We start from the raw sequence: 25,669 nt of genomic DNA, 5'->3' as shown, positions 1-25,669 counted from the left end.
TTAAACTTTGCCTGCAGTAGAGATTCAGTCGAATAGAGATCACCAGGTCTCTGACTGCTTTACAAGGGTTGAAGGAAGGTAAGGCTAGCATACTCAGAAACATGCTTAGCAAAAGCATGCTCATTCCTCTGGTTAAGCTAAGCTGGCAGCCAATAGGCAGCCTTGGCCGGGCAACAGCCATTCCACGTTGCGGCGATGGTGGTTGTTGCCTTCCCGTTTCTTGTGGCTTGTGGGGTTCTCTGGCTTCAGGTTACCCCTGTTTGGCCACAAACGTTTGGACTTTGGTCCTTGTTGTCTTTCATCGAGTCGGACTCTGTCTTTCTCTAGTGATCAGACGCGTTCTGGTGTTTCGTCCGAACTTAAGGTACGCTTGAGTTGGCCTCGGAAGTAACATTCAGGTTTTCCTGAGGGGGTATTGTCTTGGACAATGGATGTTGAGGAGTAGTTCTTTGTGGCTTTCCTCCTCTCTCTCAGGTTTTGGCTACTCTTCTCCTTCGGGCAGAGGTTTAGCTAAGGTTCGGTTCCTGTGACTTCAGTCTTGGGCCTTTCCTCTCTTCTTCCTCATCTTAGTATGAGGCGAGTCAGGATGACGTCTGTTGGGTCGGGTTTCCTTACAGTCACCCGGCTACAAAAAGGCAACTTTGTCTAGGGCGGTTGTCCGTTTTTCTCCGCGTTGGACTCTGTCTTCAGACAGGGACAGACGCGCTCTGGGTTTTCTGGCCAAACTCAGGTAGGCTCTTGATTTGGCTAGGAAGTTAACTGCCTGTTTTTTCCCTGAGAACTCTGGTTTCGGGAGTCTTATGGCTGGCTGGCTTCACGGTTACGTTTACCAGTCTTGGTTTTCTGCTTTCGGTTTTTGATTCACTCTCGATTACCTTCAAGCAGACTGTTTTGGGAACATTCTGGCTTTTAGCCATTTTGTTTATGGTTGCCAGTCACATCGGTTTTTGACCACCGTGGGTCCTCACTTCCGGTAGCTTACGCACAGTCGTAAGTGGCTGCTGTCGGGTGCTACCTCTCTCCCTGCGTTCGCAGGGACTGGTAGGGGATAACTGGCGACCTTCTATTTGTGATTGGTCACTCTTATTTTGAGCTGACTTCTTTCTCACAAGCCTTTTGGGCTTTACTACATCCCAAGGTTTGCAGACTTTGGCATGGTTGTCTTAAGGTCACCGCGGGGGTTCGTCCTTCTCAGTTGAGGGGACAACCTTACGCACGGATCTTCTCAGGACATTAGCATTTCCTTCCAATAAAAGGGGGGGGGGAAGCTTGTCTTTCCCTTGGCTCGCCAGGGTTATTATCCAAGGCTTGGGTCTATTCCTGTGCTGTTTTTTACGGCTAGGAGATTGGAAGAAGTGCTGAGCACAGCTTTCTGGATCTCTGAGGTTGTCTCTTTCGCTTTTCGCCTGAGATACTTCTCGGCTGTCAATCAGGACTTTCCTTGGTTCCCTCACTGCCTGTTGGCAGTGGGCCAGCCCTGGCAAGGGCTTTTGAGTGGGTTAGTTTTTCTTTCCCACTGGGACCGCCCTGATTCTTTGGCAGCGGTCCAGGTTTTTGGCAAGGTTTTTTGAGTGAGTTAGATTTTTCTTTCCCACCGCCTTGTTGTTGTAATCTGCTACATGTGATTCGGAGTAGGAATATGTAATTTAATCGAAAATTTTATTGTAAATTTTCATTTAATAAATATACCTACCCGAATCACATAGTATATTCCCTCCCGCCAACCCCGCTTTTGATTTGGAGAATTTATTCTTTAGGTCGAATGATAGGAACCACGTGTTCAGTAGCAGTAGTGACATGGCATGCACGAGGGGAGGTAACTCCCCGGGTGTATGGGCATTACCATGGCTACGTTTACACTTTTGTGGTTGGGGTTGCTTCCCTTAGACGGTTAGCCTGTACAGAACCTAGCATCTCCGATTGTGTCAATGCTACATGTGATTCGGGTAGGTATATTTATTAAATGAAAATTTACAATAAAATTTTCGATTTTAATAATGTTCTTCTGAAGTAATAGTTTACAGGATTATTCAGTCCTGTGTTTTGGCTTTTTCTCTCCAAAACATGTAATAGTTTACAGGAGTATTCAGTCCTGTGTCTTGGCTTTTTCTCTACAAAACATGTAATAGTTTACAGGAGTATTCAGTCCTGTGTCTTGGCTTTTTCTCTCCAAAACATGTAATAGTTTACAGGAGTATTCAGTCCTGTGTCTTCGCTTTTTCTCTCCAAAAGATCCAGTAGTCTCCAGAAGCTTTCATAATCATATTTATGCGTTATTGTCTTCTCAGCCAATATTTTTCAATGAGTGTTCATTCCTTTGCCTCCCCCCCGCGGGTTAGGGGGAAGAATTTACCCAATGCTCCCCAGCATGTCGTAAGAGGCGACTAACGGATTCTGTTTCTCCTTTTACCCTTGTTAAGTTTTTCTTGTATAGAATATAGTCAATTTTTGTAAAGATTTTAGTCAAGCAGTATGTAAGAAATGTTTAGTCCTTTGTACTGGAAACTTGCATTCTCCGAGTAAGGTCATATATTGTACTAGGTTGCAAGCCCCTGGAGCAAATTTTTGATTAGTGCTTTTGTGAACAAGAAACAATTGACAAGTGGCTCTATCCCATCTCCCCCCTTTCCCCGTCGCGATATAACCTTCGTGGTTGAAAACGACGTTAAACACCAAATAAAGTAAAGTAAATTCCTTTGCCTTAACATTGTATTGCATTCGACAGCATGAAATGAACAGCAATTTATGGATAAGCAGGATGTTCCTTTGAGGGAGTGGAGATGGATTTTGGATCGTTACATCTGTTTGATCTGTTTGTACAATGATCCATTTTAAGACTCCCTCCACACGCCCTCCACTTTTAAGATAGCATGTTCCCAAGCATTCTCTTCATAATATCAGTAAATTGACTTCGATTTTAAACCTAGATTGTTGAGCCATTTTTGACTCACATGCGAAGCAAAAGTGAGTCTATGTACTCACCCGAGTCGTCCGTCCGTCTGTCCGTCCCGGCGTCCGTCCGTCCGTCCGTCCGGAAAACTTTAACGTTGGATATTTCTTGGACACTATTCTGTCTATCAGTACCAAATTTGGCCTGATGGTGTATGGTTACAAGATCTCAAAAAACATGTGCGGCAACTTGACCTCACTTCAAGTTCAAGGTCACAGGGGCCGTAATTGTCTTAAAAACGACCATTTTTCACATTTTCGCATTTTCTCTGAAGTTTTTGAGATTTAATACCTCACCTATATATGATATATAGGGCAAAGTAAGCCCCATCTTTTGATACCAGTTTGGTTTACCTTGCTTCAAGGTCAAGGTCACAGGAGCTCTTCAAAGTTGGATTGTATACATATTTTGAAGTGACCTTGACCCTGAACTATGGAAGATAACTGTTTCAAACTTAAAAATTATGTGGGGCACATGTTATGCTTTCATCATGAGACACATTTGGTCACATATGATCAAGGTCAAGGTCACTTTGACCTTATGAAATGTGACCAAAATAAGGTAGTGAACCCCTAAAAATAACCATATCTCATGGTAGAAAGAGCCAATAAGCACCATTGTACTTCCTATATCTTGAATTAACAGCTTTGTGTTGCATGACCTTCAAGGTCACATGTATTTTGGTAGGAAAAATGTGTAAAGCAGTTCTTAGTGTATGATGTCATTGCTAGGTTTAGCTGAAGGTCAAGGTCATGTAAAGGTCAAGGTCAAGCATGTGAGTCGTATTGGCTTTGCCCTTTTTGTTTAGGGTTGTGCTGTGTTTGTGTTGTGTTCTCATGTGATCAATGGTAGACCTTATTTTGAGTTACTGACTTTTCATCAGAAAACAGCACCGGCAGCAGAACCAGTGCCGGTGTCAACACCGCCAGTGGTAACGTTACAAGCGCCAGCCCCCACCCCCACCCCCTCCTTCACCCTGGCCCAGGGGGGTGGAAGCACAGAAACACTCCTGGCACAGCAACAGTTGTTGCTTCAGCATCAGATCCTACAAGTACAGATGAGCATGAGGTACGTGTGGGCGTTGCAAGATTGGAAGCCAGCTGTGAAGTCTTGGATGTAGCGTCGCTTGTTCAATTTCAAAAGATAGCGAGAGTGAATCTTTTGAGATTGAACAAGCAACGGCTAAGCTTCGTCTTCATTTTCTCATTCTAAGTTTTGTTTGTGTGTTCTTTTTCTTTGAAGAGAATTCGGTTAAAGTTTCGTGAATGCTTAGTATTGTCGTTTGACTCGTTCATTAAAAGTTCCATATATCAACCCCTCTTGTTGGCTCACGAAGTGTAGCCTATGCGATCGTAACTTTGTCTGTCTGTGCGTTTGTGCGTGTGTGTGTGCGTGTGTGTGTGCGTGTGTGTGTGTGTGTGTATGTCTGTGGTAGAAACTTTAACATTTCCGAGTCTATGTGTGAGTGGTTATCCAAGACTATGGATAAAGCTCGCATAAGATTACGTCACGGTCAAAAGTGTTTGACGTCAATTAATGCATCATGACGGCATGCCTCCCTGTAGTCTTTCTCTCTCGCGTGGTGTGTGTGGTCTCGGTCATTGTTATTTTGAGCGGGCCGAGACTATTTGGCAGTCGTGTCCCTGTAAGTAGGCTACATGCAGACAGACAGATCTAGATCTAGTGTCTCTCTTTCTTGCACAGTGTCACCTAAGCTTACTGTGTGTGTGGGTGTGTATGTGTGACGGAGTGATTGAGTTTGTGTTACTGTTTCTTCTTCTTCTTCTTTCTTGATGTGGACTGGGTTCATCCGAACGTCTGTAGTCCATTTAAAAATAGTTCAAACGTCTGTTTGTCTATTTCTTACGTGAGCCTTGAAGGCTTCGCCTCTTGTTTTTACATTCTTCTTGTAAGTAAGAAAAGACCAATGCATGCCATTTTTGCTTGCCTGTCAACCACTACGTTGAATGTTTCAGGCAACTACAGATGCAAACACTAGCCGGGCTACAGGAGCAAGAAACATTCAAAGCACTGGACCCCCCCCAACAGCAGCAACTCAGCCTGCAAATGATGCAGTCCAACCCCCTTGTGCTGCAGCACATGCAGCAGCTGCAGCAGTTACAGGCCCTGCAGCAACACTCCCAGCAGCAGCAAACATCTCAGGGACAGAGTCAGCCAACGTCTGCTGCTGCTGCTGCAACCCTTCAGCAACAGACACAACCACCACAGTATGTCTTGGATATTAGGGAGATTTAAAGGACAGCACGTTTCGTTTTGCAGCTCGTTTCGTTTGGTGAATGAGTCACCCCGCGAAACGGAACGTGAAACGAGACGGCATAGGCCGCAGACAAGATTTAGATGTATTCACGTTTCGTTTCGGAATGAAGGAAGGGCGATAAATCTTCAAGTGAAATTATCACGTCTGTCCTCGATCAGAATGGAAAAAAAAACCCTAGGAGGTGGTCCAGAATCGGGCATACTTTGATTATTTTCAGTCCAAATAAATCACACAGACTTTGTTTATGAGTTGTTCTTCAGTACTGGTGACAGAAAGGGGGAAAAGTGGTCAAAATTCAAATCTCTAGTTTTGTTTTTGAAATATTGCTTTTCATAAAGCAGAAATACTGTAGTATCTGTTGTACATAAGAAAAAATCACTGGTTCACATGGTTCCTACATAATCTAACTTTTAAAGCTGGTTCTTGTGTGTCTGTGTGTATGTTTGTATGATGACGATAGGACCCGAAACGGCTGCACGGACTGAGACAGGAATTTCAGAGAATGTTCTTTGCCACTCGAGTCGTGTCATAAGGTACTTTTGGAATAGCAAATTTGAAAGGATTCTTCAAAAAACGGCGGAAAACATTATATACCCTGTAAGCTATCGAGGATCCTCCCCGTCTGGGCTGTCAAAACATGGTCTTGTTAAAAGACGTTTTCAAATGCGGTTAACGGGGAGATACACTCGAAGCACATTTAGCGAAGTTATGTTGCCAAATCATCAAAGATCAACATTTCACTACACGGATCGATGCACACAGTCGAAATAGATGTGACTTTCACACGACCGAAGACTAGCAGACGACAAGATCTAAATATTTAGATCAGTGTAAGAGCAATCCGTTGAAGAACAGTTACTCCGCTTATTCGTCTTCAGTTAAGCTTATTTCCCCTGCCATAAGTTTCCTTGCAGATCTGCAGTCGCGTAGTGAAATGAACTAGTGTCATCGGAAGATTCTTCTCAGTCAATGATCAAAGCACAGTAAGTTCTATGCTGACAAAAGTCACTTTCGGACAACACGACGATTGACTTAATTTATGAGCCCAAAGGTAACAATATCGACAAGAATGTACGCATTTGACATTAAATGAAACATTCATAGACAGTTTCCAACTCACCAGATCTGCCAAAGAGCCGTCATTCGTGAAAAAACGATGATTTTAATCAGACAGGTATCGGAAACAAGCCTTGGTCACCTGCGTTATTCCTTCCAAGGCGACATGACGGCGCCACATTTGTTTGTTTATGGCTGTTTATCGCGAAACAACACAGTTGAAATTTGTGTGTAAAATACCACAAATTTGTGGTGAATCAGTTCGTCATCTGCGTTTCGATTGTAATTAAGTCAGATTGGAGTTACTTTGAATCGAAGGCGAGGGTAACCTGCGTTATTTGTGGGACATCGTGAACAAATTTGATTGCAATATTTTATACAGAAAGTAAATTTCAATGATTCTGGCTCAGACTTGTAGATCTGTTATGCAGTGTGTTGGTAGTGTATCTGCTTTTCTGCTATGAAGCTCATTTGGAGTGATACGCTGATCGAAGTGGGGTACCCTATGTGGGACATCAGCCGTATGCAGATTACGCCTCAGAACACTCTCGCATTTCACAAAGACAACAATAATTTGCAACATTTCAAGAACTGCATCAGTTTTATTAGATACTATTTCAACAACAACAGCCCAAACACGACTATTATCAACAACACAGAACGGGAGGTAAGTCTTCAAAGACGCACCAAGTGTGCCATCCCGTTTTTGGACGCCATTTTTGCTGGCATTTTCACAGTAAATCTTAATATTTCCATATCTATTGAATGATTTTGGTATTTTCTTTGATTGTGCCGATTCTCCTATCTCTCTGGCATGTACTGGGTGCTTTGTGACCAGTTTCTCCCCTAGACTGTATTGAAAAATGTGTCCGTGTGAGCTGACCCCCACTTGTGACCAGTAGCAAAGAACAACTCTTATACAAAATCACATACGAAGCCAGAATAAAAATTCGATGCGATGACCTACTTCTGCTTCGCCATTTGCTTTCTCACCATGAAGTTGGATAAATGTACCAGGATCAGCACCCTTCAAAATATTTCAGTTCACAACAGTTGTCTACCTCCAATGAACACATTCTCAGCGCTGAAAGACTGTGAAAGGGTTGATGAATCTAGCAATGCATAAAATGGCCAACAAATAAAACTGTTAGTGTGCAAAAATACTCACAAAAGTTGACGAAATATTGTTCGTTTTTTGGGGGTGGAAAACGTGACTGCGTTTTGACGTTCCACGTTCCGTTTCAGTTGACCTTCACCTTTCCAGCGAGAGACCCCCGAAATGATGACGTTTACCACAACTTCAAAACGAAACGTCCCGACGTTTCGTTTATTAAATCTCCCTATTGTTGGAAGTGTTTCGTTTAATGGTGTCCCGGGGAAGAAAGTTAGTTTTATGGTATTTTGGGATGAAAGTTACTACTGGGAATCAGGAATTTCTGTATTATACGACTCCCTGATTTCCTAAGAATCCCGAATGGAAAGTTGTGTACAAAAACTTTAAAAAGCTGAGCTTCATTTGACAATCCTGGAACATTTTCCAGATTTTAAGTTTCATACCTGTCTTTTCCCCCGAAAGCAGCGTATGGCTGCCTGAATGGCGGGGGAAAAACGGTCATACACGTAAAATCCCACTCGTGCAAAAACATGAGTGAACGTGGGAGTTTCAGCTCATGAACGAAGAAGAAGAAGAAGATAACTGTCATTTGTATTTCTTTGAGATGACAAAAAGCTCCTTGCCAAGGGCTGTGGTTCTACTGGCATATGGGTGCGTCTCAGAATCTCGTCCTCTGTTTGTGACATTATCACCAAAAGTAAAATCTTCCCAGAAAACGTTGATAATACTATTTACACACTTCTCAGGGTGTACCTTTTCAGTTTAAACAAGAAAAAATATAACATTGCCTTTAGTTTGCCATATATTGAGCATTATTTGGACCATGTGTGCAAAATCACCCGTGTAACATGGAAACAATAAAAGACAAAAAAACTGCATTTATAAGGCTGAAAACGACTTTTATTCAGTTATTATTGTTGAATCACAAGCCATTATAGAGTTCAATATGAAATGACTACATGCAAACAACAAAATAATGTTTTTTTCAAAGTTCCATGCATTCGTCAAAATTTCAATACAAAAATGAAAATTAATTAATGATATCCTGATCAGAACATGTTGATACATGGCATTCATTCAGTCTTATTGACACTTAACCTTCACAATAGCATATATACAAAGATTTGTTGCTCTAAGACAAAATGTTAGAAAGTTATCCCAAAAGAATGCAAAATGGTCACCGATGTAACATGGAAACATCACTTTTGTAACAAAGAAACGGTTATGCTTTTTCCCACAAACTTTACTAAATGAAGCTGATTTTGCAACCAGATTCTTGTTAGGTAAAATGCCAAACACTAAAACAGGAACAGAAAGAAAAAAAGCTGGACAAAATCAAGCAAACTTTGCCCCAAAAAAGAGAAACATTAATGAAAAGTTCATCACCGACGTAACTCGGAAACGAACAACCAGACATGTATTATAAGGTTTGACATGAAGAATGCAAATGTTCAAAAGTGGTTCATTCAATTGTTAAGACAATAAACCAAAGGCATTGGTTACATATAGAACAGTTGCCACTTGCAGTTAATTAATATATTTTAAAAGAAATAATGCCCCCTGGCATTGAAGGTGAGGTCACGAATCATGGTTGCATCAGATGTAGGGACTAAGGAAATATCATCGATCCCTGGAAAGCAATAGTAGTTCCCCTCCGGTTTCCTTCGAAGGAACGTTACCACCAGTTCATCAGGTCGAATCTCTTGCACCTGAAACATGCAAGTACCTGCGATTTCAACTAAAGATTGATGCAATATGTGTACTAGTTTCACTAACATGAATTTGTTTAATGTCTATCAAGATTTTGATGCATCCACATTCACTGGCTAAAAACAAAATAAAGTAATTATTTTGTTCAGACTTACCATTCCATTGAACATACAACTTTTACAATTAAAGAAAACATTGACACTTACCGTTCCTTTAAATGGATTTCGGAAATTTAATTTTGATCATAATTTTTTATATTTTTAATTTTCAGAGCTTGTTTTTAATCCAAATATAACATATTTATATGTTTTTGGAATCAGGAAATGATGTAAAATAAGATGAACGTAAATGTGGATCGTTTTATATAAAAAAAAAAATTATCAAAAATTTTCAGATTTTTAATGGCCAAAGTCATTAATTAATTTTTAAGCCACCAAGCTGAAATGCAATACCGAAGTCCGGCCTTCGTCGAAGATTGCTTTACACAAATTTCAATCAATTTAATTGAAAAATGAGGGTGTGACAGTGCCGCCTCAACTTTTACAAAAAGCCGGATATGACGTCATCAAAAGTATTTGTCGAAAAAAAGAAAAAAACGTCCGGGGATATCATACCCAGGAACTCTCATGTCAAATTTCATAAAGATCGGTCCAGTAGTTTAGTCTGAATCGCTCTACACACACACACGCACAGACAAACAGACACACACACACACATACACCACGACCCTCATTTCGATTCCCCCTCTATGTTAAAACATTTAGTCAAGTTTTGACTACGTGAAATCGAAAGAAAAACTATTATTAACAAATGTTTAGCCTAATTTTTCACTTCATAGAATATCATAGCAGCAAAAACTCACCTTTTCTTAAGAACCTTGGGTGTTGATCACTGTCGTAACAAAATCACAGACTTCGGAAACATTCTCGAAATCTTTCTTCGCTGCTGGAAGCTGAACTATTTCTCTCTGTAACTGCGCATGCGTAGTCACCCGCACCTCTAAGTCACTACGCGCAAAATAGTTCTAATCTTTCTTCAAAACTCTGAACATTATTTGCAAAACCGTTCACCATCGTAACGGAATTTTGAAGAAGCATGTCATATTACGCAACTTTCAACTTAGTTTGCAGATGCAATTTTGAGACAATAATACTTAAATAACATTTAACTTAGCGAGTTTCTATGCCCTTTCATGTCAAGATCGTGTTGAAGATGAATATGCAAATTCTAAAGTTCAAATTTAGGACTTGTTGCTGTTGCACGCGTGTGGAAACCTATGTTACGACAGTGATGACAAACTTTCAAGCGATTAATTTCGTTTAAAAAAACAATTCTGTGGACAAAATAACATTTCAACTGTCAAGTACACTTAAACCAAACACACATAACAAAAATAGCAGTCCTTGGACATTCTAAACGATTCTTGTAGTGAGGTACAAAACTAGTTGATGGTTCATGTCACAGATCAGACCTCCATTTTTCACGCATTTAATCATTTCTTTCGCAAAACAACCTTCATAATAATCATGCAAAATACTCAGTTTTGTTTGTACTATTTCTTTATTCATTTTACTTCTCAAAAATACCAATATCATGATTTAAAATTCAGTATGTTTCAATTGTGGGCTAATTTGATTATGGCACACACAAAAGGATCAGTTTCTGAGACGCACCCATATACACTGTACCTGATCATCTTTAAAAAAAACCACCTGAAAGTTTGACCTAAGATGACTGCTGAGGTGTAACCAACGTTTCTTTGACGAAATGCCAGTTTTCAGAGATGTAGGAACAGTCCCTTGCATAGTTATCAAGGAAATCACACATTGAGACAACATGCTTCTGAAGATGAACATAGTTGTCTGAAGATGTTTCAGAAGAGACCCCCCGCGGGTTAGGGGGAGTCCCATATTGGTTGGGACGAGAAAGAATTTACCTGATGCTACCCAGCATGTCGTAAGAGGCGACTAACGGTTCTGTTTCTCCTTTTACCCTTGTTAAATGTTTCTTGTATAGAATATAGTCAATGTTTGTAAAGATTTTAGTCAAGCAGTTTGTAAGAAATGTTAAGTCCTTTGTACTGGAAACTTGCATTCTCCCAGTAAGGTCATATATTGTACTACGTTGCAAGCCCCTGGAGCAATTTTTTGATAAGTGCTTTTGTGAACAAGAAACAATTAACAAGTGGCTCTATCCCATCTCCCCCCTTTCCCCGTCGCGATATAACCTTGAATGGTTGAAAACGACGTTAAACACCAAATAAAGAAAGAAAGTTTCAGAAGAGTTGAAATACTGAGGGCATTATCACTGTTAAGAACTATGGGGTTAGGAAAGAAAAAAAGGAAAGATGTCATGTGAAACCACATGGCTGAATCAGAACACCAGATATGGAATGAGAGACTGTGGGTGAGCAGGACTGGAACAAGATATACAAATGTTCCAACCAGACACGTAAACAAAATCAGAGAGAAATGAAAACAGACCGGTTTCAACATGTTTTTCTCACAACCACCTTCTTCTTCTTCCTGGGCTAGAGTTCCCAGGGTCATCCCTTTTCGGGGATGAGAATTTTGCATGTATGGCCGTTTGTTATACCCTGCCACATGGGCAGCCAAACTCTGACTTCGAGTGATTAAGAGAATATTTATGAATACAGATAGATTACAGGGCTTGAAGGCAGAAAACAGTGCAGATAAAAAGCAAGACAAGAGACAGAAGATGAGAAACAAGGAGAAAGGATAGACAGTGGGAACATTGTTGCCCTGTGTTGCCAGCCAGGGGGTAGCCTATTTCAATCCGCGGGCTACCCTCGCGGTACTCGCAACCATCATTTTAACAACGCCATTGTTTTGTGTGGTTACAGGTCTGGAGTGGACGTTTCACTGTCGGCATCCTCTCCCATCTTCAATCGTTCCGTCTCACAGCCACCCCCTACCAATGAAGGTCAAGGTGACATTCCATCCATCTGGGGCACAGCGCCTCCTGCAGGTTATTCCTTGCTCCCTTATTGTCCCCACGGCAGACAATCTAAATTGCACAATTTAAATTCGGTTGTTAGCATGAATCTGAAACAGATATATATTGCTGTCTTTCCAAAATCAAGAAAAAAAAGGTAAGCTTACGGAATGATTAATTATCAATAAAACATGATTAGAATTAATATTTTCTTCTGTCTATGATTAAACATTCCATAAACTTACCTTTCTTGCATTTTAATTTAACCCCTTCACTGCCCACCCCGTATGTAATACGTGGTCATTTTTGGTTTGTCGTACGCCCATTACCGTATCTCATACGTGGGATTTGTGTCACCAACATTTCAGGACATTTCTGAAAACTAAATGGGAGGTAACCACTGTCCAAGTACTTGTAGGGGTTCTAAACACAGTTCTTTCCCATAGACCGTTCGGATAAGTTACTAAAGTTGCTACCACGTTCTACCACGTGTTGAAAACTGTGTTAGCATTCTCGCCATTCACAAAGGCGGCTGAAAGTCGGACCTCAACTCGTAGACCTGTTTTCAAGCGATACAGTGTTCTGGAAGCTCTACAAGAAGTGATTTATGGATTACCACACAGAAGAATACTTTTATGGGCTGTAATGCGAGTACCTGATGTTTGACACCAGTTTTAGCAGTGTTTTGTGTGGTTTTACCGTTACGTGCTGCAATGTGTGTCACTGTGTGTGTGTAAGTCCGGAAACTGTAATTTTTGATGAAAATGGTCATTATATCAATTTTTACTATAACAATCACAAAGTCCAATGATCATGTCATCCTATAATAGCCAAGGGTATAAGCAAAACACATGCCAAAGATCTAAGAGATATCTCAATAAATGATCGAGCAGTGAACAGATTAGTGAACCTACCGAAGAAAGCAAAATTTTGCCCTGGCACACAGCAATACCAAAATGCTGTTATACTGTGGCAGTGAAGAGGTTAATTTTGTTTACTTATTGTCCTTTGGGATATGCTGGGCGCAAAACCTGGGGATTGCATGAAGCGATACCGTACTAACCTGTCTGTAGCCAGTTTCAGTATTGCATGGGTGTTACTCTTCTGGCTTTTGCTGGATTTCCGGTTTTTGAAAAAATCTGAAGCCGGAAATTCCGGTTTTCCGGGTTTTCAAAACAAAAAACAAAAAAAAGCTTCGTTTCGCTAAGTTGAAATAACGAGCAGCGGTTCCGATCCGACTTTTGACACCGGTTCGCGTGCTTTCTCGGTTCGCTCCCTTGGATTTGCCGCCATCTTGCTTATTATGATTTGGTTTCGTCGGTGTCCAGAAACTTTCTTTCAAACTTGAGCATTTTGGACCCCTGCCTTTCAGGTTTTTTGATTTTTCCCAGTAACACCCATGTTGCAGAGAAATTAAAGCATAGGAATGTAAATGAGTTGCTAACATGATCCATGGCCATATACAGCATGGGTTGTTGGACATTTCTGAACAGAAAATACCAGTCTTTTTCTGTCCTTAAAAAAACCCAAAGAAAGCTCCAGAAGGGCTCAAAATCCTTTTTGAAATGTCCTCTTGAGCCTGGTATGAAATAATTGTGAAGTGCAGGGTGGGTTATGAGCCTCTTGTATTTAGATCTATTTTTGGACAGGTCTGCTTTGGGGACACAAGTGTAAGGATACAAGTGGGAGTGGAAGAAACTATTGCTCAATGCCTGTGGGGTCACAGTTTTCCTGCATGCGTGTGTATGTGCATGCGTGCGTGTGGGTAGAATGAACAAGTTTACCTCTCATTTTCAGGGAGTGGGAAGGATAAGAGTTTAGAAAAATTTGACAAAACAAAGGGAGTTGAGGGTGTTGCATGTGGTTGGAGCTGGCTTGACGGGCGCTGTGGCGGGGTGGTAAGACGTCGGCCTCTTAATCGGAAGGTTGAGGGTTCGAATCCTGGCCGCGGCCGCCTGGTGGGTTAACTGTGGAGATTTTTCCGATCTCCCAGGTCAACTTATGTGCAGACCTGCTAGTGGCTTATCCCCCTTCGTGGGTACACGCAAGCACAAGACCAAGTGCGCACGGAAAAGATCCTGTAATCCATGTCAGAGTTCGGTGGGTTATAGAAACACGAAAATACCCAGCATGCTTCCTCCGAAAGCGGCGTATGGCTGCCTAAATGGTAATACACGTAACATTCCACTCGTGCAAAAACAGGAGTGTACGTGGGAGTTTCAGCCCACGAACGCAGAAGAAGTTGGAGCTGGCAGCATAGAATTTGGTGTGATGAAATGTTGAATGCAATGTGTTGATGCTGGTCTTGTTGCAGGGAATTGGTCAAACTGACAGCCGGGCAGTGTGTGTGATGAAATGTTGAATGCAATGTGTTGATGTTGGTCTGGTTGCAGGGAATTGGTCAAACTGACAGCCGGGCAGTGTGTGTGATGAAATGTTGAATGCAATGTGTTGATGTTGGTCTTGTTGCAGGGAATTGGTCAAACTGACAGCCGGGCAGTGTGTGTGATGAAATGTTGAATGCAATGTGTTGATGTTGGTCTGGTTGCAGGGAATTGGTCAAACTGACAGCCGGGCAGTGTGTGATGAAATGTTGAATGCAATGTGTTGGTCTGGTTGCAGGGAATTGGTCAAACTCACAGCCGGGCAGTGTGTGGGAGCTGGAAAACACACAGGTGCCTCAGACCGTCAAATCAGATATGGAGAAACTCAGACAGGTCAGTGTTAGTTTTAAGGATGCGATTTGTATGATGATCTGCGCTACATAAGCTTTATTTCTATGAATCAGAACCCATTTTGATGTATAAATTACAGACATTTTTTAGCGTCGGGGCAAACTCTCCCCCAAGTAAGCGTTTTCATTTCTACCCCGGTCTCATCCCTGTAGTTTGCGTTGTCCCTGAATAATAAAATTTACAGCAGTTGGTGTCCTGGGTATGCAGCTTTGTCTGTGCTATTGTGTGCGTAATTGTGTTTGAAAAGGTAAGGGAAAGTAAATGATGTTTTCAAGGGACACATCTGCTAAACTTGATATCCAGAAATCTGAACAATTTAGGTCTTGAAGAAGAAGGTGTCTTAAAAAGGAGATACATTTTACTGACATGATGAGAAAGTCTGAGAAAAGGTTGACGAGAGTCTTAAATTGGAGGAGAGTCTTGACTGTATTAACACCGCCATTATCTTCCCTTTCCAGGAAAAAGAAGCAGAATTTGCTAGAATGCTGGAAGCAGAGAGAAAGCGGCAGGAAGAGATCCAGAAACAGCAAGATGAGTTACGACGACAAACAGAGGCCCTGCAGAGGGAGAGGGAACGCATGGAGAAAGAGAAAGACGAACTGGAAAGACAGAGGCAGCTCGATTTACAGGTAAGGGGAAAGAGAAAGAGAGGAGAGAGAGTGAGAAAGAGATAGTGGGTGAGTGAGTGCTAACAAATGCGTGAATGAGTGTTAAAAATGTGTGTGCAAGATGTCGGCAAGAATGCTTTAATTATGCAAGGAACGGTAGTAAGCCTGATTTCAAGATTATATTGCTGTTACTCAGAAGCAGTACTGAACTCTGTAGAAGGAGGGGGGGGCGGCGGTTAATAAAGCACTCACGTAGAGTGACTTTGCACATAAATTGTTTACAGAGAGTGGAAGAAACTCGAAGACTCGAAGGGGAGGAGCAGAAGAGAAGACAAATGCAAGAAGCAGAGGAGGAAAGATTGCGACACCAAAAAGTCGCCAGGCAAAGGCAAGCGGAGGAACAGCGAAGGAAGGAAGAGGAACAGAGAATGAGAGACGAAGACCAGAGAAGGGAGGAAGAACTACAAAAGAGGCAGGAAGAGGAAGAAAGAAAGACAGAAGAGATGAGGTATGCGGGTTCAATTGAAACAAGTTTTGGTGTATTTACACCCCCGGTATAGGGGTGTGTATAGGTTTCACTCGATGTGTTTGTGTGTTTGTGGCGGTATTTGTGTGTTTGTGTTCGCAAGTAGATCTCAAGAATGAACGGACCGATCGTCACCAAACTTGGTGAACAGGTTCTATACATTCCTGAGACGGTCCTTACAAAAATTGGGACCAGTCAAACACACGGTTAGGGAGTTATTGGTGGATTAAAATTATACAACGACTTATAGACGGACACCCCCGTTGGTCAAAGGGAAATAACCTTCTCAGTTGGTGGCAGTGAGAATGGTTATTTCCCTTTGACCAACGGGGGTGTTTTTCCTATCAGAGGAATTTCTTGTTTATTCTGCTTTTGTGAATTGAGGAGTTTCTGGAGGACAAATTACTTTTTCATTTGATTTGATGTCTGTATGGGCACCTTTAGGGGGATTCATTGAAAAGCAGAGAAGAGCAATTCTGATATATTGAAAATGCAAATTTCAAGAATGACCTTTTACTTTCTGATGCCTATCTGTCTTACTGTATTTCTTTCCGTATTGCATTGTTTGTTTTGTATCGTTTGGGTTTTATTTTAATGAAATAAGATCAAGCCCAAAAATGCACTTCATAATATTTTTTCATGTAGCACAATAACTGCGAAGACTTCATTTAAACAATATTTCAGCGTTCTCCTTTCATTCATTTCAGGCGGAAGAGAGATGCAGAAGAGAAGGCACTAGAGGAACTGAAACGCATGGAAGAGACACGACGACAACAGGAAGGAGAGAAACAGAGACTGAGAGACGCCGAGAAGCAACAACAGGAAGCAGAGGCTCAAAGAAAACAGGTGAATAGATTAGTACCAGATGACTGATCACACTGGCTATTTGTTAAGTATTGTTACCAACCCACCCCCCACTCTCCCACTCCCACACCCTGTTAAAGGCACACATTTGAGGACTGAGTGGCCGAGTGGTAACGCACTTGCGCTCGGAAGCGAGAGGTTGCAAGTTCGACCCTGGGTCAGGGCGTTAGCAGTTTTCTCCCCCCTTTCCTAACCTAGGTGGTGGGTTCAAGTGCTAGTCTTTCGGATGAGACGAAAAACCGAGGTCCCTTCGTGTACACTACATTGGGGTGTGCACGTTAAAGATCCCATGATTGACAAAAGGGTCTTTCCTGGCAAAATTGTATAGGCATAGATAAAAAATGTCCACCAAAATACCCGTGTGACTTGGAATAATAGGCCGTGAAAAGTAGGATATGCGCCGAAATGGCTGCGATCTGCTGGCCGATGTGAATGCGTGATGTATTGTGTAAAAAATTCCATCTCACACGGCATAAATAGATCCCTGCGCCTTGAGTCCGAGTCTGGAGATACGCGCGCGATATAAGACTTCATATAACAATACAGTTGCGCTCACTCTCTTCCCACACTTTCACATGATGAGACCATCCCTCCGCATGCTCACATACCAAAAACTGTAGCTAATCACCTTGCCACACAAACTAGTCAAAGGAAGTCCTGGTGATTTCGTTTTGTGTTTTTTTGTTTGAAAAAACAACAAAAACTCTCAAACAAAATATCAACTTGTATGTGTGACCAGTTTTCGATTATGTCTCTGGAATTTTGAGATTATGCTGGACATTTTTGGTGAACATGATCCCTTCTAGATGTTCTAATTGCCAGGAAAATGTGATTTTTGACTCACATGCGAAGCAAAAGTGAGTCTATGTACTCACCCGAGTCGTCCGTCCGTCCGTCCGGACGTCCGTCCGGAAAACTTTAACGTTGGATATTTCTTGGACACTATTCAGTCTATCAGTACCAAATTTTGCAAGATGGTGTATGATGACAAGGCCCCAAAAAACATACATAGCATCTTGACCTTGCTTCAAGGTCAAGGTCGCAGGGGCCATAAATGTTGCCTAAAAAACAGCTATTTTTCACATTTTCCCCATTTTCTCTGAAGTTTTTGAGATTCAATACCTCACCTATATATGATACTAGAGGAATACCCGGCTTCGCCGGGGTGAATCGCGAGACAGAGACAGACAGCGTGGCGGTTCATCACAATCACCTCTGCAAGCGAAGTCCTGTCACACGGGATTGAGAATTTTAGAGCTTATTTCTTAGCCCTATATTTTCTGTTGTGGCTTCTCAAATGCCAGAACATACAGACAGACAAAAGCCGCTAGACCCCATCACAAACAGAACTCTACAATCAACAGGTTTTTTCCCACACACACACACAAACACACACACAGAGAAGCCGTATATATATAATATGTATATCTATATCTATAAATATATAGAGATAGGTGAGTGTATTTTTTGCGTGGCTATAAATTGATTCGACCTTTTCACTTTGACAGTACGAACAACTTACGGGTGCAAGGGAAGCGTTCTGGACAGCGCAGTGACATTCTAAAAATAGTACCTCAGAAACGGGAATTTGGGGTGAACGGTGCGACAGAGACAGACAGCGTGGCGGTTCACCACAATCACCTTTGAAAGGCGAAGTCCTGTCAAACGGGATTGAGAATTTTAGAGCTTATTTCTTAGCCCTATATTATCTGCTGTGGCTTCTCACATGCCAGAACATACAGACAGACAAAAGCCGCTAGACCCCATCACAAACAGAACTCTATAATACATAGGTTTTTGCCTACACACACACACAAACACACACACACACAGAGAAGCCGTATATATATACATATCTGTATCTATAAATATATAGAGATAGGTGAGAGTGTATTTTTCGCGTGGCTATAAATTGATTCGACCTTTTCACTTTGACAGTAAGAACAACTTACGGGTGCAAGGGAAGCGTTGTGGACAGCGCAGTGGACAGCGCAGTGACATTCTAAAAATAGTAATAGTAACTTAGAACTGAACGGGAAAGCCACACGAAGGAAGGGAGATAAACGCCAAACACTGGAGAAGATAAGGAAGAGTTACTTATAATGGTGAAATGAACGCAAAAACGAAAATGAGTTCAGCGCTGCGCGCTGAGAGCCCGTGTTGAAATATCTCATCGATGATATTGTGTCCGGGGTGTAGCTGAATACGGTGTCCAAATTTGAAAAAGATCCACCGAGAACTTTGGCGTTGTGATGTGGTGTAGCGGCTATGGTGTGTCGGTATGGGGGCCCGGGTAAGCTGAGGTGGAACCAAAATAGCTGAGGTGGAACCAAAATCGGTTCCGCGCTGCGCGCTGAGAGCACTTGTTGAAATATCTCATCGATGAGGTTGTGTCCGGGGTCTCTCTGAATAAGCCCACCAAATTTGAAGCAGATCCATCGAGAACCTTGGCCGCGCATCGCGCACAGACACACAGACAGACAGACAGACAGACAGACAGACAGACAGACACTAGTCGTATATATATATAGATATAGGGCAAAGTAAGCCCCATCTTTTGATACCAGTTTGGTTTACCTTCCTTCAAGGTCAAGGTCACAGGAGCTCTTCAAAGTTGGATTGTATACATATTTTGAAGTGACCTTGACCCTGAACTATGGAAGATAACTGTTTCAAACTTAAAAATTATGTGGGGCACATGTTATGCTTTCATCATGAGACACATTTGGTCACATATGATTAAGGTCAAGGTCACTTTGACCCTTATGAAATGTGACCAAAATAAGGTAGTGAACCACTAAAAGTGACCATATCTCATGGTAGAAAGAGCCAATAAGCACCATTGTACTTCTAGGTTTAGTTATTTGACCTTGACCCTGAAGGTCAAGGTCATGTAAAGGTCAAGGTCAAGCATGTGAGTCGTATGGGCTTTGCCCTTCCTGTTTTGTCTTTATCCTGACCACATTGCTTCTGACATTCTTTTGGGCAGTACAGCTTAGTCAGATGGACTCGGTGATGTTGTAAAAGAATCCTTAGTATGTATAGGTTACAACACGAGTGGTTTTTTATATGGCTTGTATTTCAGTCAAGACCCAGCGGATGAATATCATCGGGAGACACGAGCCTCCACGAGTGTTGTAATCTGTATATCCCATTCTACCATCAAACACAAAGTGTAGACTACTAGCGGCACTGTTGCGATCTGTGCAGGGTAAAACTGTTGCCAGCGAGACTTAGCCCTTTTGCAACCTTAACTCTTTCAACACGTCCACCCTATGACATGACTATACACTCAGAACGCATGCGCCAAAGCATATAAATAGCCTGCTGACAACCAAAATTGGGACATTTTGAAAAAAATATTGTATTTTGAAAAAAATATTGTAAAAAAACTAGTACATGTGGAGATTTACTTTTTGCACACAATTAAAGAAAGATTTTTCATTGTTTCAGAAATGTACTTTGTATTTGTCAAAAGGCTTGTTGTGTTTGTGTGGTATGCTATTGAAAATGTCAATAAATAGCCTGCTGACAACCAAAATTGGAAAATTTTGAAAAAAATATTGTATTTTGAAAAAAATATTGTAAAAAAACTAGTACATGTGGAGACTTACTTTTTGCACACAATTAAAGAAAGATCTTTCATTGTTTCAGAAATGTACTTTGTATTTGTCAAAAGGCTTGTTGTGTTTGTGTGGTATGCTATTGAAAATGTCAACAATTTAAATAAAAAAAAGTCCAGAGGCACCACATAAATACTACAGACATGTTTGAAAATATGCACAAAATGTTGTTAGTGAATACTCAAAAAAGAATTTACTAACCTGAATGATACAATGAGATGACTGGGTGATGACTATGATGAATATATCCATGTAGAAGAAAAGAAACACTTGCTGTCACAGTATTTACAGTGCCACAGAGCACAGCTCAACGCAAAACGCCACACCACATTCCAGGCACCAGAATCGAGTCCCATTGCGTTGGGTTTTATCCATAGAAGAAAAGAAACACTTGCTGTCACAGTATTTACAGTTTTTGTATAAATGACTTGTTTAGAACTCGGTTTATGCACGGAGAACATCCTTCTTTGTGTGCCACACTTCGAAGCACGGCTCAACACAAAGCGCCACAGCCATGTGGCCACCACCCACCAGAATCGCGTCCGTCCGCTTGCATTGGGTTTTGGCCAAAGTAGCATTGACACCTCGAGCTCTTGATTTGGCTAACTCATTCACCCTCATCACTCACTTATCCATCTATCACAACAACACTGTTTGATGCACACACAGTCACTGCTTTCCTTCTGCACGCCGCTTCGCTTCGCAACAACAACACTGACAACTCGCGACATTTTGGAACGGCCTAAATATGAAACTAAGGCATGGGTTGGTCCCGTCAATGACCTGTAGTATCCAAACTAACCAATGAAATCAACTGTTCTGGGAGTTATTTGTCGCGTATGATAATGCAGCCGACCTCTCAACCTATCACGTGGGTTTTCGTATGGAAAATCCCCAGCGTGGTATTTTCCACTTCCAACGCTACTATTATGGCGATGTGTGGCGAAGTGACTCATGCACCGTACGCACGGATTCTGGCGCCGTGCTGACAACGGCATGATCAGTCAACGCTTGTATTCGGGCGGCGCGTCGCGAAAAAGTTAAACTAAGTGACCGTCGCTGAAAAAATAAAACGAATGAGTGCATCGATAAGTACGCGGTAACACTACTTTCAGACCATTTAAAAGCTTTAAGTAAAGGTTCATAAGTTGCAAGAAAGTAATGAAGTCGAATAGAAATTAATTTAGTTGAAGCGCACAATTCTTTTGTTTTGCGTTTCAGGTCGGCAGAACGGGCGAAACGGGTTTGGGACCCATTTGGCTTACTCGATTCAGAATTGATTCCACGTTGTTTTTCTCGAACGTGTGTAATTAGGCTTATTGACAGAGAAGCAAATCTTAGGGAACAAATATGTAGGTTTAGATTTAACCATTTGCTCCCTATTTGAAATGTATCTACGTGATAAACTGTTTTGCGAGTGTGTTTGCATGGATGAACTTAAACTGGTATGGGTGAGAGGAAAACGCGACCGACACGTCTGTCACCGCCGATTGATTGCATTTTGAAGGAATATGACTGGATTACGGAAAAATATGTGGACTTACTGCAGAGCCAGGCAAAAGAGTAGACTTGCTCGCAAAACACGTGAAACAGGCGATGTTTGATAGCTGAAGGCGCACACCAAAACACACTGCCGACAGATTCTCAAAAGTCGTCTGCTAACGATGCAAGGGGAGGGTACTCGTGTTTTTGTTTTGGTTCGCTAGCATCTGGTTATCTTGTAAGTTGAATGTTCGTTTTTTTCGACCTGCATTGCTTTCATAATGAAAGAAACTTTTGCTTATTGCATCTCATACATCAGATCAGTTCTGAGATTCATTTTTGCGTGCAACTGATATGGTTTTCTGAGCCGTGCAATACGATTTTAGAACTTCATACAAATGTGTCACATTGTTCGGCGCGAGGTCAAAGGTCGGGAGGAAAGTAGTCCTTTGCCCAAATCGGAATCTGCACTATCATATATTTTTTGGAGTCCATGATGTATTTATTGAGCTATAAAAATACAACATATATACCCATACTGAAGTAACAGAGACAAAGAAGGGAGGTCATGGGATATATATATATACACTCTGTTTTGTTAACAGCAACAAGAGTTCCAGAGGCAGCAGCAGGAAGCCTTGAAGAGACTTCAACAACAGCAAGCTATGCAAAACATACAGGTAAGACCAAAACAAAACAAAAGTCTGTTTACGGTATCCCGACCAACCCTTTTTTTTCGCGCGACCCTGGACTTTTTTTTTTGGCATTTGGGGGAGAAAATAAAATCTTTGTTTTTGGGCAAAATAACTTAAAAATATGGGTTTTTTTGAGAGAAAAAAAGAGAAAAAAATCCCGACCTACTGACCCTATTTTTTTTGCCTATGTTACCGTAAACAGACTATTTTTTGTGCGTGGCCTAAACAAGCTTTATGTGCTGTTCTTTCACTTCTTTTTTTTCAATGAAAATAAGTTTGTGTTTCGTCAGTGTCTTTGTGTAGAAGGAGGAAAATGTACAGTCATAGCAACCATTATGTGCTGTTCTTTCACTTCTTTTTTTTCAATGAAAAGAAGTTTGTGTTCCGTCAGTGTCTTTGTGTAGAAGGAGGAAAATGTACAGTCATAGCAACCAAGTTTTTCTTGAAAGTAATGTTGGGTGGAAAAAGTTCGACACATTTCATTCATGGTAAAGTGGTACACAGCACTTTTTATCATACATGCATCATTACCTGGGTTCTATTCAGCAAGGGATGAAAAAAATGCATGAAAGTCTTCACATGTTGTTTCATTTTTGAAACTTGAAAACTTTCCTTTTTTATATTTATTTTAACATCGAGGGGGAATCGAAACGAGGGTCGTGGTGTATGTGCGTGTGTGCGTGTGTGTGTGTGTGTGTGTGTGTAGAGCGATTCAGACTAAACTACTGGACCGATCTTTATGAAATTTGACATGAGAGTTCCTGGGTATGAAATCCCCATACGTTTTTTTCATTTTTTTGATAAATGTCTTTGATGACGTCATATCCGGCTTTTCGTGAAAGTTGAGGCGGCACTGTCACGCCCTCATTTTTCAACCAAATTGGTTGAAATTTTAGTCAAGTAATCTTTGACGAAGCCCGGACTTCGGTATTGCATTTCAGCTTGGTGGCTTAAAAATTAATTAATGACTTTGGTCATTAAAAATCTGAAAATTGTAAAAAAAAATAAAAATTTATAAAACGATCCAAATTTACGTTTATCTTATTCTCCATCATTTGCTGATTCCAAAAACATATACATATGTTATATTCGGATTAAAAACAAGCTCTGAAAATTAAATATATAAAAATTATTATCAAAATTTTTTTTCGAAATCAATTTAAAAACACTTTCATCTTATTCCTTGTCGGTTCCTGATTCCAAAAATATATAGATATGATATGTTTGGATTAAAAACACGCTCAGAAAGTTAAAACAAAGAGAGGTACAGAAAAGCGTGCTATCCTTCTCAGCGCAACGAATACCCCGCTCTTCTTGTCAATTCCACGGGCACTGCCTTTGCCACGGGCGGTGGAGTGACGATGCTACGAGTATACGGTCTTGCTGCGTTGCGTTGCGTTCAGTTTCATTCTGTGAGTTCGACAGCTACTTGACTAAATATTGTATTTTCGCCTTACGCGACTTGTTTTAAACTTTTTTCAAACTCTTTTTCCTTTTTGACCATTTTTCAAACTTTAAAGCTCTTGTTCCTTCTTTATAACCGTTTTTCATTGTGAACTGTGTTGTGCGCAGCTCCCCTCGTCGGCCAACTGGGCAAGACAGCGAGAGACGGGTGGGTCTGGACAGTCCCGACCACTGGCCGAGATCCAACAGGAGGAGGAGATCAAGCAACTCCAACAACAGAAAGAGGTGAGCGCCTCCTGACTGACTGGTGTTTGTCTCGGCTGGATTCTTTTTCCTTCCTTTTGTGTTAACTGTCTGATGTCAACATGATATTCCCCCGAAAGCGGCGTATGGCTGCCTAAATGGCGGGGTAAAACCGGTCATAAACGTAAAAACCCACTCGTGCAATAACACGAGTGTACATGGGAGTTTCTGCTGCCCTGCATGCCAACTGGCAAAATGGGCAGTAAGTAAATAAGTACGTGGGAGTTTCAGCCCATGAACGAAGAAGAAGAAGAAGATGATATGACTGGTTGTATACGTGCTAAATGCTGTTTGGGATGGTGATCTCGGAAGAAGCATTTGTGAATTAAAGTGGAATGCTCCTGCTGAAAAATAGTATGTGTTCGGGTAAAATTGAACAGATTTGCAAACTTCGTGAAAACCTCTGTTGAAAACAAGCTAGCCTAAGTGTAGTACTGAAGTAGAAATCCAGTGGTTCTTGATTGCACAGAACTGTGTGTTTTGCAGACTTTGTCAAAACCGAAAAGTCCAAAATGTTAGCACTGGGGTGAGTCGCTGAAAGCAAGAATTGATTAAATATGTGCACAGCACTATGATGCAGTGCGCTCAGCCAGAAACAGTTCAACCAGCGTTCTTTGTAGACTAGAAATGAGTGTGAAATTACCCAGCCACGTGTGTAGTTTGTTTGGTTACAGAGACAGGAGCTCATGAGGATTCAGCAGGAACATCTGTCACACCAGCAGCAACTACAGCAACAGCAACAGAAATCCTGGGCCAGCAACCTGTACGTGTTTCTTTTTATCCAGCACTGTGTTTTTGTGTGTTTTTTTGGTGTTTTTTTTCAACCTTTAAACATTTTATTCAAAATTCTTCGCATGAAACAATTCAAAACATACAACTTACAAACAACCAAACAAGCACTGTGTGTTGCTACTCTGATTGATGTGTGGGGAAATGGACGATTTTTGGAAATAACTTGGTCGGGTTTGTATGGGCTGTGGAAGAGTTATCTTTTCTTGCAAAACGGCAGACAAACAATGGAGGGGCCAGTCACTAGCGAGGGGTGTGTCGGAAACACGTTTAGACAGATCTTTGACATTTTCAGGGGGGGGGGAGGGTGTGTGTGTGGTTGGGTTGGGATGTGAATGGATAGACTTTAGTTGGCGTGGGTGCGACTGATGGTTCGACGGGGGATTCATTTTACGGAGTCAACTTTGTGCAGACTTTCTTGGTGCACACATAATTTTCAGGCATGGGAATTGTCCGACGAAATTTAGGCAAATTTCCGCCGAAATATTTTTTTGTTCCGCCAAAAAGGCAAAAGTGTCCGCCGAAAAAATAAATGGGAGAGGCAAAATGGTTCTGAAAACTGAATTTAATGGCAAAT

The 25,669-nt window shown here is 41.4% G+C and overlaps 2 protein-coding genes across 3 annotated transcripts in view; both read left to right on the top strand.

Moving 5' to 3' along the window:
- LOC138978156 (protein RCC2-like) overlaps window positions 1–2,710 on the top strand; it is a 99,390-nt gene extending 96,680 nt beyond the window's left edge. The window contains exon 12 of the transcript XR_011459592.1: window positions 2,542–2,710. The gene's annotated coding sequence lies outside the window, so the exon portion shown is untranslated. The remainder of the gene's footprint in view (window positions 1–2,541) is intronic.
- Window positions 1–25,669, top strand: part of LOC138978153 (GRB10-interacting GYF protein 2-like) — a 61,095-nt gene that overhangs the window by 24,184 nt on the left and 11,242 nt on the right. Inside the window, exons 14-23 of one of the 2 annotated variants that reach the window (XM_070350811.1) lie at window positions 3,834–4,018; window positions 4,927–5,178; window positions 11,972–12,051; window positions 14,686–14,780; window positions 15,257–15,427; window positions 15,691–15,914; window positions 16,640–16,778; window positions 22,507–22,581; window positions 24,169–24,285; window positions 24,978–25,066. In XM_070350811.1, coding sequence (XP_070206912.1) covers window positions 3,834–4,018; window positions 4,927–5,178; window positions 11,972–12,051; window positions 14,686–14,780; window positions 15,257–15,427; window positions 15,691–15,914; window positions 16,640–16,778; window positions 22,507–22,581; window positions 24,169–24,285; window positions 24,978–25,066 — 1,427 coding nt within the window. Of the gene's footprint in view, window positions 1–3,833; window positions 4,019–4,926; window positions 5,179–11,971; window positions 12,097–14,685; window positions 14,781–15,256; window positions 15,428–15,690; window positions 15,915–16,639; window positions 16,779–22,506; window positions 22,582–24,168; window positions 24,286–24,977; window positions 25,067–25,669 lie in introns of both variants that reach the window. The other variant, XM_070350809.1, reaches the window with a different exon arrangement.

This window comes from Littorina saxatilis, linkage group LG10 (genome assembly GCF_037325665.1).
Source record: "Littorina saxatilis isolate snail1 linkage group LG10, US_GU_Lsax_2.0, whole genome shotgun sequence".
NCBI lineage: Eukaryota > Metazoa > Mollusca > Gastropoda > Littorinimorpha > Littorinidae > Littorina > Littorina saxatilis.
The sequence above is the reverse complement of the archived record's forward strand: the minus strand, read 5'-3'. Positions and strand labels throughout refer to the sequence as shown.